We start from the raw sequence: 16,694 nt of genomic DNA, 5'->3' as shown, positions 1-16,694 counted from the left end.
ACAACTGGAATGAGGTGAAACACAGGCAAGACCTGCTGGGTGGGGTGGAGGCACAAGGGCTTACCTGAATCTTGTATTCAAATTGTTCCCAGTCCCTGGGACTTTTGGAGCTCATGGAGGAGTGGTACAAGAGCAGCATGGTCATCTAGAAGCCAAACAGGAAGCAATCACTGAGCAGGGCTCTCTTCTCGGTCCCAACCCCTGCCCCACTCTGGGGACTCTGAGCTATTCTGAGACCCTTCCAAAGCGCCTAGAATTCAGCAGCCCCAGGCCGCTGCCCTTAACTGCATCAGGAATCACTTGATTTGAGGACTCAGTGCTCACTGTGCAAAAAGCCAGGTGCCAGAATTCCTGCATAACTAAATTCCTGGACTCATGGAACCCTGGGTATGAAGCTTAAGGCATCCTCTATAGGCCAGCACCCAGAAACAGAAGAGGGAATGAAGTGGAGTGAGCTAAAAAGAAAAGTGTGACGACAGCTGGGTGAGGCCGGATTCCCGCCAGGTGTCCATTGAGGCCACAGTAATGATCTAGTCAACCTCTCTGTCATAAAGGCGGGCTCCTAAAATCCTTGGCTGAATCAGCCTCTACCTCGCTAGGTAGCTGCCTGGACCTACTGCCAACCTCCACAAGGCCCAGAAATAAAGCCCCACCACTTCTGGGTTAAGAGAAGGCCCCTCTGCAGGCCCCTCTGGTGCCACCCTCCCCCACAGCAGTCTGGTATTCCGCAGGTACCTTGGCAAGTTCCAGCTCTGATCCCTCCATCACCTTCTGCACTGACACCAGGCATTCTGGAGAAGAGGGATGTTTTCGGTTTTCTGTAATGACAACAATGTAGAAAACCAGGTGAATTTCCTGGGGACCATCCCTGAGATCATGAGAACACCTTACAGTCAGAGGAGCAGAATGGCTGGTGGGGCCAGGAGACGCAGGGCTCCTTATTCCTAGGTCCCCTCTCGCCCAACATACACGTTTCCACCTGACGTTAGTTCTATCCTGGATTGGTCCAAGGACTACAGGGATAGTTCAAGAAAAAAGCAGGCGGGAATTCACAGCAGTTCTGGGGCCTGACACTGCACTCACCTACCCACGCACCAACTCCCACTCAGCACCACAGAGGAGGAGCCCAGAGATTCCAGATCACTCAAGAGTCTCATTCCAACTGCAGGTGCAGAGGAAGCCTGCCTGCAGCTGAGTCAGACCAGGGCTGGGACACCTGGTTCTTATCCTGCCAGAGGGGCAGGGCTCAATTACTAACACCCTGCTTTACCTAAATCCATTATCACCTTTCTTATAATTCTCTTGACGTGGGGATGGTAGATAGCTCCCGTGTCAAAGATGAGGACTCTGTCCGCAGCTATATGAGGGAGGGGAATTGACAAGTGCTGTGCTAGAAGCTTTGCATGTGTTATTTTTTTTAATATTCATTCACGCATTCATTTATTTATTTGGCTGCACTGGGTCTTAGTTGCGGCATGCGGGATCTTCGTTGCGGCATGCAGGATCTAGTTCCCTGACCAGGGATCGAACCCAGGCCCCCTGCATTGGGAGCGCGCAGTCCTAACCACCGGACCACCAGGGAAGTCCCACATGTGTTCTTATTTACTCTATCCATCAACCTTAAGAGCAATTACTATGATCTTCATTTTAAAGACAGGGAACCCACGTCCAGAAAGGTCACACAAGCAGTAGAGAAGAAGGGCCAACATTTCAACCTTAACCTGCCCGTGCCCCTATACCTATCACCTAAGCAATTAATTCAATGTTATCAGGGGAAAATGTTTTTCTTGCAAGGGGAAGAGGGTAACATGGATCCTTCTGTCTCCTTGCAGTGGGAGGAATGGGAGCCCAAGGTGATGAGTCCCCAAAACCGACCCTCTGGCTCTACCTGGATCCCGAAATGGGCTCTAGGACTGCAGGGACACTCTTCCCCCACCGGTGCAGGCATCACCAGGCCCAGGAAAGCCGCCCCAGTTGTACTCATCTTGGTGGTACAGAGTGGGCAGCCTCGAACCTTTGCTCCCCCAGATACCTGGGACCTGGTTCTTCCAGGTCCAGATACCCAAGTCCCAGGAGCTGAGGAAGCAGCTCCTTCCCAGCTAGGTAAGAAAGGTGCTTACTCTGCAGAAAACTGCACACAAATTCCAGTCTCTCTGGCACCGGCTGCTGCAGGATTTGCTGCCCTTCGTCAGTGCCATGGCTAGAAAAAGAGCAAGTATTAGAACCAGAGTACTTAGCAATCCTTCCCTCCTTGCTACTGCATTACACACCACCTTCCCATCCCTTCAGGCTGGATCTGTGCTGGATCTGGGGGAGAACCAGACCAGACGCTGGAGGCAGGGGAGAAGATACCGAGACACCATTTAGCCAGAAGGAACTGTGTCGTGGGTGAGAAGTGGGGACTTGAGGCATGAGGTCCTCCTGGAAAAGACGGCATTTGTGAATATCAAAAAGCTCTGTGGGAAGGGGGTCGAGAGGCAATAGAGGCAGCACAGATGACTGGCAAGCTAGGACTGATAGCCTGCAACGGCTCAAGTGTAAAACGTCAGGATGCCTGCGAATGTGGCTAGAGTACGAGTCAGAGAGGACTATGGAAAGGGAAAAACAGATCTAAAAACTGAAAGAACAGGAGGGAACAAGGCTCTGAAGTGACAGGGCAAAGTTCAACACACACTGAAGGCTGAGGTGGCCTCCAAGAGGCCAGGCCAAGGGACAATCACTCTCGATCTGTGGCCTTTGCGATGCTTGTGTTTAAGTGGAAAGGCAAGCAAAGTGTGGAGAGCAATGAGGGCAGGGAGGCAGCAGGGGGAGCTCTCACACTGCCCTGGCCCCTTGCCCCGGCCCCTCAGGCTAAGTGAAGTTTCATTTTCGGAAGGGACTACCCTTACTTCAAGTTAGAAAGCTGACTTTTCTATCTAGGCTACGGCTGAAGATACTGACTGAAAAGCCTCCTGTTCTTCAGAACCCGAAGTTTCAATCAACTTTCTGGAGGGCAGGGCAGACTCTATAGACTCCTCCAGTGCCAGACATCCTGCAAAGCACAAGAAGCATCCTAGGCAAGACCATGAGAGTAGCTCCCTCCAGCTCCCACGGGATTACAAAGGCTTCTTCCAAGTGAACCCCCCACAGGAAGCACTTTGGGTAGCTGGTCTGTGATTAGGGACACCTACAAAGTCTTTTAGAGATGCTAATCTCCTCACAGACTCCTGAAAGAGCCATCTTCCCTACCCACCCACAATCTGGACTGTTGTGACTCTCTTTGCCCTCAGCACAGAGTAGTAATTTACCTAAGTGTATTCCATTGGATAAAAATAAACAGGGTTCTTGGGCTAAATGTTTGAGAAATACTGGGTTAAACCAAACTGAACATTTTCTAAAGAAGGTATAACACGCATTATTTCCTAAACCTATCTGACCACAAACCTCTTCTTCTCCCCACTGAGCCCCTGGGATAAGTACAGGTGCATGGAACATGCTTTGGAAAACACTAGTGGAAAACACTAGTCCTGGGGAAATCCAGCCCATCCTTTAAGACCTTCAAGTCTCATCTCTGGCAGGAAGCCAAGCAGAACCGCTGCTAGTCACGTTTCCCCTCTCCTTCTCAGGAATTCCTACAGTATTCACGGATACAGGTGCATCATTTATAACTGACCGCTCTGTGTGAGCTGAAAGCTACGAATATAGCAGGTGCTGAGTACATATGGGCTGACTGACAGATGAGGAATGCTTTTTACTGGGAAGAGCAGAGGTCAACGTCAGTAAGACAAATGTCAGGGCTTTAAGTTTTCTGGAAAAATGCCTCCACTAAACTTTGCTATGCAAGCCTCACAGATATCAAAGAGATAGGACAGCCTTTTTGCTTCAGGCTATTCACGCACAGGAAAACAGAAAGGGAAACTTATCAGAGGGGTGGAGCCCAAAGAATTCTCCCAGAGAGAAGGCCAAGTGGCCAAGGAACAAACTTTTGTTCGATTCCCACAGCTTCTATCTGCCACCAACCCCGCCATCCTCCACTGCCTTCCCCTGACATCAGAACTAGGTGTCTGGTTTCAGTTAGCAGCAGTAGGAGCATCACAAATGAATCAGCCAGAACACGTTCACCAAGAATGTCTGTTTTCCCAAAGGAAGTTGGTCTGAATCGTCCTGGATTTGAGATGGAAATCAGGGTTAGCCTGGGATTTCAACAGCCCCTCCATCCAACACACACACACATTCCCTCTCTCTCTCCCCCCCCCACCCCTCCCCCAACACGTCTCTTCTAGTCTAAAGCTCAGGCAGTACCTTAGAAAACAACCTGGAAAATGGGCATCTTGAATTTTTGACCCTCCCACAGGGTCACAAACCTATAATGGCTAAACCAAGGACATACATCCTCACCCCTGGACACATCTACTGCTCTTGTCATCAGGCCAAGGAAATTTATCTCCTCAAAAGCAAAAGCTCCTTGATCCATTCTTAAGTCCAAAAAAAGCATGCTGCACCCTACTGTGTGTTACAACGAGGCATATCATACCTGGCTGCCTCTCCTTTAGTGATGTTAAATTGTAGGTTAGGTATTGCCAGCCTAACAGTTTTACTGGCCACTGATGTTAGTTGCCTAGATCTACTACTTTCATTAGGGTTTGCAAAATGATGATTTTCATTAGGAGTGGCAAAATGATGATTTATAGGTAGTGCACAACTCCATCTATGAAGTATCCTTGAAAAAAAATCTTATGCTAATTAAGTTTAGATCTAATTACCAGTTTATAGGCAACAAGGGGAAGAACAAGTTAAGTAGTACCATAAAGACGCAATTAACAAAAGTCAGAATTTAGGAAATTCTACAGGATCAAAAAAAAAAAAGGAGTGGGGTATGGAGGTAGAAATAGGTAGGAAACAAGACTGGGAGGGCCCCTGATGAAAGCTCTGAATACCAAGCTGCAGATTTTAGATTTCAGCCTCCTGGCAAGGAAGAGTCGCTGAGGCCCATCAGCTGTGGAGCATCACAATGAAAGCCCTGAGATCACATGCACAGGAATACCCTGGAATAAGGACAGTTTAGAGAAGAACGAAGTCTCGAGGCCCTGGTATCGAGAATGAGGCAGAGAAAGGGATGTGAGAAATCTTCTAAAGGACACACTGAGAGGATGGTGACCGATTAGAAATCAGAGCCCAGGTGAAGGAGGAATTCAAGATGATGTCGAAATGGCCTGTCTGGGCAACTGGGAAAGAAAATGGGAGTGTCCAGGAATTCCCTGGCGGTCCAGTGGTTAGGACTCGGCACTTTCACTGCCAGGGCCCGGATTCTATCCTTGGTCAGGGAACTAAGAACCCTTAAGCTGCGCAGTGCGGCAGGAAAAAAAAAAAGAAGGAAAAGAAAAGAAAGTGGTAGTGTCTGTACCAAAATAAGAATACAGCGACTTCTTTCACTAAGGTAGGTGGGCTGGTTAGAGCCACAGGGACTTCTAAGAAATCATACTGGACGCCCCATTATCAATATAAATCTCAAAAGATTAAAAAAAAAAAAAAAACCACTCTAGCAAACCCATCTGTCATGGGGGCACTCAGCTCCACTAGACTTTGCTGATAGAGAATATCAACTACATTTTTCATTCACTCATTTTCACCAACAAACATTAATTAAAACCTAATCACTGCACTGTCCTAAGCTAGGTATGGAGGACCCGAAGATGAATTAGACCCAGATCCTGCCTTTGACGAGCTCAGTTCTACCTTCTTTCCCTGTCAATGAGCTGCTGCCTATGAACCAGTTTCACAGAGATGCTGAATCCCTGACACCAGTTCCTACCTGCTGTGTGTGGAACACAACACCCCCTCAACACTTCAGATCTTGGTCTGAGGGACCCCCCGTCTATTGTGCTTCCCTTTAAACAGGGAGGGTCAGTCCTCTCCATTGTCCCCCCAGTACCTTATATCATGGCTGGCCTCTACTTTTGCCCATAGCACAAAGAAGTAAGGAGTTTGTCAGTTTTGCCCTTCATAATTGCTAAAAGTTGAGGATACAGGAAAAAGGGTGAACCATATGAGCTTTAAAAAGATAAATGTAGGTTACAGCTTGACCCGTCTTTGCTGGGTTCCAGAAAGGTAAGATATGAGGAGGCCCCACTCCACTCATTTCCCAGGTAACTGTGAAGTTCAAAGGAAATGTGCTAAAGACACGGATATAAAATGAAAAGGCCTAAACTAAAATCCTGGCTACATGACAACAAGTAGCTTATCTAATGCTAATCGACCTCACAAAGCAAATTAATGAGGCAGGTGAAAACCCCGGGAATGCTATATAATGGGTTAGAGAGGGGCATGTCTGTGCTGTGCTAACAAGTTAAGAGATTTTTAGGCGCTGCTTACTTCCCTCAAGTTTAAAAGCTTCCCCTTTCTTCTTCTTGGGCCTACAGGTTGCAAAGAGGGCTTGTGAGATAAGGATGAGTCACGAAAAGAGGGCTGTAGAAGATTCCCATTGAGAAAGAAGACGGAGCCCCAGAGCAGGCTCCCGGAACACTGTGAGAACACGGAGACTTGGAGGCTCTTCTGCGAAAGAGTGAGGAAGCCTTAGGATGGGACAAGAGTGAAACCTCTCTCATAAAGACACACAGTGACTGGAGAACGAGGTCAATGTGTTCTTGCCTCTGGGGCCCACACTGGCTTAGACATCCCAGTCCTGCGGTGCTTTCTGGTCACAGCTGTCAACAAGGAAAGGAAACAAATGCAGTCCCCACCCCAGCACGCAGCTTCACGTGAGAGGCTGGAGAGGGATGTGGCACAAACTCACATGCTGTCAATGATCCTGAGGAAGACGCTGCAGTCCTGGAGCTGCAGCACGGCCTCCACGGGGTCAGCCACGTGTAGACTGTTCACCTGCGAGGCAAAGGGAAGAGCCTGGTGAAGCCGTCATAAGTGCAAGAAGCCCCGGTGGGGGGGGGGGGGGGGGCGTTCCACTCCCTTCCCCAGGTGTTAACAATTCTGTTTGTTCCAACTGTCTATAGTTGTAACTAAAGGAATGAGAGAACAGGTGATTCTAGGACTTTTAACTTCCAACTCATCCACTAACAGCCACCTGAATGCCGCCATCAGAGTCTTTCCTTTGGCTTCCACTAAATAAGAGCTTAAATTCTCCCAGAATGTTCCAGCACTTGGAGTGTACTTTAAACATAATTAGGCATAAAATGGTTCTACAAGAGTACTGATAGTCTCTAGAAGAAAATCGTACCACCACTGCCTCTGGAGAGAGGACCTTGATGGCTGGGAGTTGAGGTAGGAAAAAGGCTTTTTATACTATAGCCCTTTGTATCTCTTGAATGGTTACATTATAAACCTTTGTAGCTCAAATTTTTACATTACAGCCCTTTGTATATCTTGAATTTTATAGCTCTTGAAATTTGAATTTTGCGTCTACTCAAAATTTAAATTATATACTACGTATATTTTATATACTCCCACACAGATATAAAATCTTGTGATTGATGCATTTTAAAATTCTTTCCAGACATGAAACTTCAGCTGAGGCAGGGAGAAATGATGAGGGAACAAGATAATAAGAAGGAGGGAGGAAGGGAAAGAAAAGCTAGGAACCCCAAAGAAAAACTTGTCAATTCTGATCCAGTGGCCTCTCCCTTTCCTTGCCTTCAGGCAGACATTCATCTAAATCAGTCTTTCCCACTAGAAAGTTCACCAGCAGTCACATGCAAATCAATCAGGTACACAGGTTATTCAACAAGCATATATGGTTGACTTCTACAGGAAAACCTCATGAATTCCGCAGGTACCAAGTTCAGAAGCCCGGGCTGAAGTTCACCTTTGTAGTACCTTATTAGGAAGGAAGGGTCTGCTAAGTCAATCAATCACATATGCAAGACTGAGGGAGAAGGGAGGCTTATCCTGCTTTACAAGTTATTTTTAAAAACTTCAGCATAGTGGTTATGCACAAACGAGTAGATTCTATTTATAAATGTGCTCTTTATTTTTTTTAATTGAAGTATAGCTGATTTACAATATCCTGTTAGTTTCATAGTGATTCAGTATTTTTGCAGATTATCCTTCATTATAGGTTATTACAAGATAATGGGTATAATTCCCTGTGCTATACCATATACCCTTGTTGCTTATCTATTTATGTGTAGTAGTTTTGTATCTGTTAATCGCTTACCCCTAATGTGTCCCTCCCACTTAAATGTGCTCTTCAACAGGCACTGGGTTGGGGGCTCCCAGACAAGGATTTTTGAGTCCAGCTCCTCCACTAACTTGCCAGGAACCTTTGATATCAACTTTGTTTCTTTCTGTGACTGTTTTCTCACTTGTCAAACTTATCTACCTTAAAGGACCAGTGTGTGTTCAAATGGGATTGTGAATGCAAGAACACATTACGAAATAAAAGTACTAAATGCAAAGCACTATTATGGTTATGAAGTAGATCCAGCAACACTTCTACTTCTTAGCAGTTAAATTAGCTGACTGCACTGGAGGATCATGAGGATTAAAAAAAAAAAAAAAAATCAGTGATTCAGCTACAGAAATGATAGTACTTATTTCCATTTAATAATTTTATATTAGAAAAACTTCTAGATAAATCTAAATTAAAATAGGTTGAGGGACTTCCCTGGTGGCGCAGTGGTTAAGAATCCACCCGCCAATGCAGGGGACATGGGTTCGAGCCCTGGTCCGGGAAGATCCCACATGCCGCGGAGCAACTAAGCCTGGGAGCCACAACTACTGAGCCTGCACTCTAGACCTCGCAAGCCATAACTACTAAGCCCGTGCACCTAGAGCCCGTGCTCCGCAACAAGAGAAGCCACCGCAATGGGAAGCCTGCGCACCACAACGAAGAGTAGCCCCAGGCTTCCCTGGTGGCGCAGCGGTTGAGAATCTGCCTGCCAATGCAGGGGACACAGGTTCGAGCCCTGGTCTGGGAAGATCCCACATGCCACGGAGCAACTAGGCCCGTGAGCCACAACTACTGAGCCTGCGCGTCTGGAGCCTGTGCTCCGCAACAAGAGAGGCCGCGATAGTGAGAGGCCCGCGCACCGCGATGAAGAATGGCCCCCTCTTGCCGCAACTGGAGAAAGCCCTCACACAGAAACGAAGACCCAACACAGCCATAAGTAAATAAATTAATTAATTAAAAAAAAAAATTAAAAAAAAAAGAAGAGTAGCCCCTGCTCGCTGCCAACTAGAGAAAGCCTGCACGCAGCAACGAAGACCCAACACAGCCAAAAATAAATAAATTTACTAAAAATTTTTTTAAAAAATAGGTTGAAAGTAAAAAAAAATTTTAAGTGCAGAATATAAAATACGACCTCTCACTGGACTCTTAAAGATAATAATTTATACCACCTTTGGGGGGGGTGCTTAATCTAATTAGAAAAGGCCAGTGTGAATTTTCTAGGAAGACTGAATATTCCAGGCCAAGGTCCCTTTCTACCTGCTGAAAATGAAGAGACTGCACGACTTAAAGCATCCAAAAACCATCTTCTTTTAATATCTGCAATCTAGGTAAAACATTCAAGGGCTGTGAATGCTCGTTCGCTAACAAGATTGAAAAAAATCGTACCAGTTAGCTGATTTAAAGTCACTTAAGGAATCTGGATTCATCTCATACCAATTAAGTAATAATCCAGCGATAGTTTCTTTCATGGATATAAAAATGTATTTTCTTCCTGTGCATTATTTTGCTCTCAAATGATAAATCATTTAAAAGTTGAAGAAGTGAAGAAGCTCCTTTATCTCTAGTCAGGGTATAAAACGTGAGTGAGGACCAAGCTCACTGAAGAACTGCCTGTAAGGCTTTCCGGGTCATTTAAGGTTGCTGAATCCTTTTTTTTTTTTAAATAAATTTATTTATTTGATTTTGGCTGTGTTGGGTCTTCGTTGCTGCACGCGGGCTTTCTCTAGTTGCGGCGAGCGGGGGCTACTCTTCGTTGCGGTGCGTGGACCATTCATTGCAGTGGCTTCTCTTGTTGCAGAGCATGGGCTCTAGGGCAAGAGCGCTCAATAGCTGTGGCTCGCGGGCTCTAGAGTGCAAGCTCAGGAGTCGTGGCGCACGGGCTTAGTTGCTCTGCGGCATGTGGGGTCTTCCCGGACCAGGGCTCAAACCCATGTTCCCTGCATTGGCAGGCGGATTCTTAACCACTTCGCCACCAGGGAAGTCCCAAAGGTTGTTGAATCTTAAAGTTCCCTATATTCCCTATAACAATATACTCATTATAATTGCTGGGTACAGAATAACTTCAAGCCATACTTTAAGTTAAATAAAATATAAATTTATTTTTACATTAGAAAATAAATTACTGAAAATTTGGAAAACAGAAAAACTCCACTCACTAGTATTTTAATACATGCACTTTCAGCATTTTGATATATTTCTTTCTAGTCTTTTTTCCTAAGTCGTTTTTTAAAAAAATCACAGTTGTGATTGTCATATGCGTGTGTTCTATGCCACTTTTCTCGCTACCAAGCATTATTCCATGTTGCTACGGTGTCATAAAATCCACTTTAGCTGCCTAACTTTTGTTTAAACTGAAAGATTATATCTAACTATATTTTAATATATTAATGCATGTTCATTGTGATTTTTGAGAAAAGTATACAAGTATCTGCTGTTAAATAAAACTAGTCTTGTGTCTGTTTTTCTCTGTAAAGGTAGCAGTCACTATAAAAACAAGCCTAGGACCAAAATAAATAAACTGATAAACTTAAAACAACGTGACTAAAGGATCCCCTAATATTCAGTTAATCTACTGAACTAGACACAGAGACACAATCCAACCAGCCTTCTCCTGGGGAAGAGGAGGAAGAGATAATGTTTCTAATACAGACATAAAACACTGAAATGTAAATATTAAATATGAAACAACCATTTTAAACTGTACAACTAAAGTTTGCATCTATTTCAGAAACTGAAGACTAAGGATGCACATTTTGTACGCTAAATACATACTTCCTGACTACAGATTTGACGGTGATTAAAGACCCTGTTTTATTAAACCCCCACCCTCCTTGGAAATTAAAAATTCATTTCCTTTAAAGATTCTATAATTCTTTCTTGAAGTTGGCTTTTTAATTGGCCCTGATTGGTCAATAGTCAGGGTGACTACTAAAATACCCTTTACCAAATAGCATACCCAGGCAATATTTTATTTATTTATTTATTTATTTATTTATTTTTTGGCTGCTCTGTGCAGCATGCGGAATCTTATATAGTTCCCCAACCAGGGATCAAACCCGTGCTGCCGGCAGTGGAAGTGCAGAGTCTTAACCACTGCACTGCCTGGGAAGTCCCCCAGGCAATATTTTAATATTTAAGTGCTGTTTACAGACATTATCTTATTATCCTCACAATAATGATTATTATTTTATCTTTAGAATATATTAAAAAAAATTTTTTTTCTTTCCATTTTAAAAATGAGGTGCTGAGAGACTAAGTAACTTGTCTTGGGTCACACAGGCTAGAGCAATGATTCTAAGCTGGGCTGTCTGACTCTAAGGCCCATGCGTGTCATCGTTACACTCCGTGGCCTCTTCTGTTTCTCTGTAGTTCCCAATGCTCAGCATTATTTTTTCATTTGCCATTGTCTTGGGCAGAAGTATATGAAAAGACCTAGCAGAAAAATTTTGGTGAAGTAATCAAGAAGGCACCAAGAGGACAATGGAAGCTCACAGAAACATGGTAAGGAGAGCCAGGAGAACCTTGCCCTGAGATTAAAGGCCTTTCAAGACCAAAGTCCCTACACGCCACTGAAATTCAGTGTCAACGCTTTTTCAGAAACATGCACAAGGAAATGCACAAAAAATGGGTTTCCATGCTGCTCTGCAGCCACCCTTCCCATGACCAAAAAGGAATAATATACCTCAGAGAAGCCTTTTCTAAGCTACACAAGTTGTGGATCACATGTCAGCAGCAACATCACTGAAAACAATCAAAGTTAAAAACTAAGGGGAAAGGCAAAGGAAAACTGTATTTCCTTTGTCTGGAGAGGAGGAGACTCTACATAGCCCTGACTCCTAGAAAACTCCTTTCTCACCTCTCCCAAGCCTCCTGGAAAAGTCTGGCATACAAAGGAGAGGAAGACCACTCACCCAAGAGAGGAGTGCAGCTGCCCGGGTGGCATGGAGCGTCATCTTGCTGAAACCAGACGGTCACCCCGATGCACCTGGAACCCAACAGAAGAGGCAGTACAGCTAATTATATCAGATATCCACGATGAAGGAAGAGGGGGGAAATGGCTTCACTTACCGGCTCTGAACACTTAAATAAGTCACTCTTCACTTGGCACTTAATCTACCAAGGGACCATGGGAGTTTTTAGAAAGCTCAGAGTACCCATCAAAATTACTATAAAACGTACTGTGTCACAGCTGACAATAAAGAACCCTGCATTTAATTCAATGTCCACAAGCTCTACACACAATCTCTCTGTCCCTTAGAAAGTACAACATTCAAAGCTGGACTTCAACCCTACTCTTTGGGATGTGGTGCCCTTAAAACATGGAACAAACATGGTTTTTCAGACACACCTAGGTGTGAATGTTGATTCCATGTGACCATGGTCTTGTGACCTTGTACAAGTAGCATAACTTCTTTTAGTCTCAGTTTCCTCATCTGCAAAATGGGACCTGCAAAAACCTCTCTGGGTTACTGTGATGCTTCAAGATAAAGCAAACAGCACAGTACCTGGCACACAGTAGGTATTCAATAAATGATCACTGTTCTTAAGCAAAAAGGTTGATTTCTGGCTCTTTCTGCAGGTCCCCAAAGTCTACCTAATAAACAATAACCAAGTCCTTGGGGGAAACCACTTCAAATTCTGGATTTTTATATCTCCCACAAAAATGTCAAAGACGTATTTCAAATGGGAGACTGGATGAAGCCAAATCCAATTCTGGTGGAGATCCCATGGGACATTTAATGAAAGATTAGGTACTGGTCCTGGTATTCTTACGCCAATTTCCCTTCCCAGTGGGAATCAGCCATCTGCCTGCTAACCTGCTCAAGAGACCATGGACATGGTGACTAAATATTCCCCAACACCTCTTAGCAGGCCCCCATAATTCCCACAAATCTTCCAGGGAGTAATCAGCCCCACCACCTGCCTCCTACTGCCACAGGTGTGCTAAGTTTGTCACTACTCCAGTAGAAGAAGGAACAAGAGTGGTAAGAGCTGCATCACCTATAACTCTCCCCACGTATCAGCATCTCCAAGATGTGGGTTCTGTGGAACCAACATTTGCTAAGTACTTTCTGAATACAAAGTGCTGGGGATAAGAAAGATACCATTCTTGTCCATAAAGTGCTCACTGTCTAATAGGGGAAAGAGATACATAAATCTAATAATCCACTACCCATCATCTCTTGAGGCCTTCCTATGCAAGTGTACTCTGCTTTATCAACCAACCAAAAAGGTTATTTTCTTAGTCCTTACATATGTTCATCCTGTGCTGGAAGCTTCGTGGGAAATGGGAGACAATGACATGGTCCCTGCTTTGAGGGGCTTACAGCATGGCGAGGAGTAAAGTTAAACATACAAGAAGCGGACTTCCCAGGGCTTCCCTGGTGGTGCAGTGCTTAAGAATCCGCCTGCCAATGCACGAGGCACGGGTTCGAGCCCTGGTCCGGGAAGATCCCACATGCCGCAGAACAACTAAGACCATGCGCCACAACTACTGAGCCTGCGCTCTACAGCCTGCGAGCAACAACTACTGAAGCTCGCGCATGTGCCTAGAGCCCGTGCTCCACAACAAGGGAAGCCACTGCAATGAGAAGCCCGCGCACCTCAAGGAAGAGTAGCCCCTGCTCACCGCAGCTAGAGAAAGCCCGTGGGCAGCAACAAAGACCCAACGCAGCCAAAAATAAAATAATTTTTAAAAACATACGAGAAGCATGAAATAATAGAAGAAAATAATTAAATGCTTAATATAACTAAATGCTAATTATAATTAATTGCTTCCTGACCCTGCAAAACCCAACGTGATTCCACCTGTCATACAAACATCACAGTCTTGGAAATGAGCCAATTCACCTAGGCTTTGGCAAAAGCAAGTGAAGTGATTAAGGGAGTTCTCAGGACGGCAGAGAAGCTAAGGGGCCTATGTTTTCCTCAGTTTTGGATGATTTTCATACAGCATGGCCTATCTGTGGGCACTGACTGCCTTGCTCCCTAGGTAGGATGAAGGCAGATAAGTCTCAACTACTGCACTGCAAAAAGGCTTTTCTGGTGGTTGGCCAACCTAAAGTTAGAAGGACCATGCTTGGCCCTTGGAGTGAGGGCAGAAATGTCCAGATGCTCTACTGGGGCTTCTTTAGGGCGGGGGGGGGGGTAGAAAAAAGGTCTGAGCAACTCAGGAACAAGGGAAATGAGGCCCAGATCACCTCCCTGTCATCCCCACTGCTGCCTCTAGACTCGCTATCCTTTTGGTGAGGCCCAAAACTTCAGTCAAATTTTATTTGCAACCGGAGGTAGATCTTGCCCCCTCTGAGAGATTCCACAGCTGTGTTGCTAAAAATGACCTGACCAACCTCTTCCCTTTATCTCAGAGGCAAAACATACAACCCTTATGTCCTCCCAGGGGAGCCTGTCTAAAACTGGTGTCAAGGCCAAATGCCTTCTTCTGTGCTCCACAGGCACAGGAACAGGCAGAATCCAATACTCAACATGAGGCAAGACCTTATCAGCTCAAATCCCATAGAGGGGCACTTTCTCAGAGACAGGACACTTTTAGGGCTTTTAGGGCAGCCCAGCCCTTCACTCTTCTCCAGGTAATGAATGACTGAAGCCAGTGGCACAGCTAGTCCTCGGCACTGGGACTACAACTTTAAGCAGGCCTTGGCTTGGAATCTAGGGCGCCCAGCCAGAGCACCATCCTCCACACCCTCCCCCTGAAATCTGAGGCAGGCCCCACCCAGAAGACTGGGTGATGGTGACTGAAAAACAGATCCCCGAAACTGTAGCCTGGAACCATTTCACACAAGGGTCTGCTAAGATTCACCCCCAACTGAAACAGGCAACTCCTCATCCCCACCACCCCTGATCAACAAACAAAATCTCAAAATGCAGGCCCTCTGTGGACACGTTCAGAGTTCCTACCTACCTCTTTCTTTGAAAAGAAGTGCCCCATAAGAGAAGGCACCCTCTCTTTTCTCTGGGCTCAAGAAGGAACCAAGACACAGAAGCAGCTGCCTTATAAACTAAAGGCCTTGCATCCTCTTTACATTTTCAAATCTGACATAATATAACTCCCTCACATCAGGATCAATTCCCACATTTACAGTAATCCCTCTATGTTTCCAGAGAAGATGTATCAGGACAAGGAACTTGATACTCAAGAGGTACGCTGGCACCTGGCCTGTACCCTCTCTGGGTCTTAAAGAGTTAAAACGTAGTCCTGGTTTCGTACCAGGGCTGAAGCTAACGCAAACCACCTGCTCAGATGCAAGGACCAGGACTGGAGGGTCAGGTTGCTGAGCTCTGGGGTCTGTTCTGGAAAAGCTTCAGTTTTAAGGGTTGACCAAGTGATAGGCCAAAGGCCAGAGGTCTGAGTTGTGGCAGCACTGCTCTCCTTACTCCCCGCCCCTCAACTTGGGTGCCAGCTCCTTTTGAGACCACCTCTTAGCCACTTACTGACCTCCTAAACACCAGCCCTACCCCAAGATAACACCAAAGTAATCTTTGGTCTCAGAGAGCTGTAGAACTATACTGATCACTCAGCCCACGGGCCCTTACCTCCCTCATTCTTTCAGGTGCTAGCTCCCATTCCCAGAATTTCAGGACCCAAAGCCCACACAAACTCTCACCTCAAAGGTTCCTGCCCTAAGACCCACCCCCTCTCTACGGTGGGTTCCAAAGGCTCACAGGCTCACAACTCATAAGGGAAATGGCTTTCCCAATTCTGTGCCCACGTTCAATAGCAAGATTTACCACTACTTACCCAAACAGCCTGCCTGCCTGTAGCCATAAGCATTCCAAGCTCTGTATACCTTTCTAAAAGGGATACCACCACCATCTGAGAGACCGCCCCATCCAAAGAGTGAACACCCTAACCTTGAGGGCGTTCTCCTCTAACAAGTGAGGAGGCACAGTCAAGCAAGCACTCAGACCTCATCTGGTAGGTTACCCCAGAGCAGCCCAACAAAGGGCAAGCCATGTCATCACTGGCTAACTTGTCATAAGTAACAGGACAGGAAATATCTTGCTGGTACATCCCCTGGCTCCGAGGAGGTAGGGCCCAAGGACCAGCAGCTCCAAGAGAAGCCAAGGAAGGAAAAACACAATCCTTTTCAACCCCTGGGGACCTGGGGAGTTCTGAGCAGGATGTCTTGTGCAAGTCCAAAGAGGTTTTCTGCACCCCTGAGGTCAGGGCAAACCAGCTTGCTGGATGTATTCCCTGAGCCCTCTCAGGGCCTCACTGTGGACTCAGGCCTCCCCCTCTTCACACAGACCATCCCCTCTGTGTAGCCTAGAATTTGGCCCAGAGTCCTGGTGAGGAACACGAGAAGAATTGCAAGGGAAACCAAGGTTTCCCTGGTTTTTTCCAAGTGGCTTACTGTTATCGCCCTTCCCCCCATGCTCTGGAGGGTCCAGATCAGAAGGCCGTGGGCACAAGGGCTGCAATCATGAACCAGATCTGGGGCCTAGAGCCACAGACTACACACACACACCCAAGTTCACTCCAGCAGTTCATCAGCACCTGCCCCGCTGCTATATT

At 45.9% G+C, this 16,694-nt stretch overlaps 1 protein-coding gene across 8 annotated transcripts in view; it reads right to left on the bottom strand.

Annotated features, from left to right (window-relative positions):
* NUMA1 (nuclear mitotic apparatus protein 1) overlaps positions 1–16,694 on the bottom strand; it is a 73,675-nt gene that overhangs the window by 18,939 nt on the left and 38,042 nt on the right. For all 8 annotated transcript variants that reach the window (XM_068556518.1, XM_068556519.1, XM_068556520.1 and 5 more), the window contains 5 exons: positions 12,073–12,146; positions 6,773–6,858; positions 2,121–2,200; positions 736–818; positions 65–145 (listed from right to left, as the gene is read on the bottom strand). In XM_068556518.1, coding sequence (XP_068412619.1) covers positions 65–145; positions 736–818; positions 2,121–2,200; positions 6,773–6,858; positions 12,073–12,114 — 372 coding nt within the window. In that variant the 5' untranslated portion in view covers positions 12,115–12,146. The remainder of the gene's footprint in view (positions 1–64; positions 146–735; positions 819–2,120; positions 2,201–6,772; positions 6,859–12,072; positions 12,147–16,694) is intronic.

This window comes from Eschrichtius robustus, chromosome 11 (assembly GCF_028021215.1).
Source record: "Eschrichtius robustus isolate mEscRob2 chromosome 11, mEscRob2.pri, whole genome shotgun sequence".
In the NCBI taxonomy this organism is placed as follows: Eukaryota; Metazoa; Chordata; class Mammalia; order Artiodactyla; family Eschrichtiidae; genus Eschrichtius; species Eschrichtius robustus.
The sequence above is the reverse complement of the archived record's forward strand: the minus strand, read 5'-3'. Positions and strand labels throughout refer to the sequence as shown.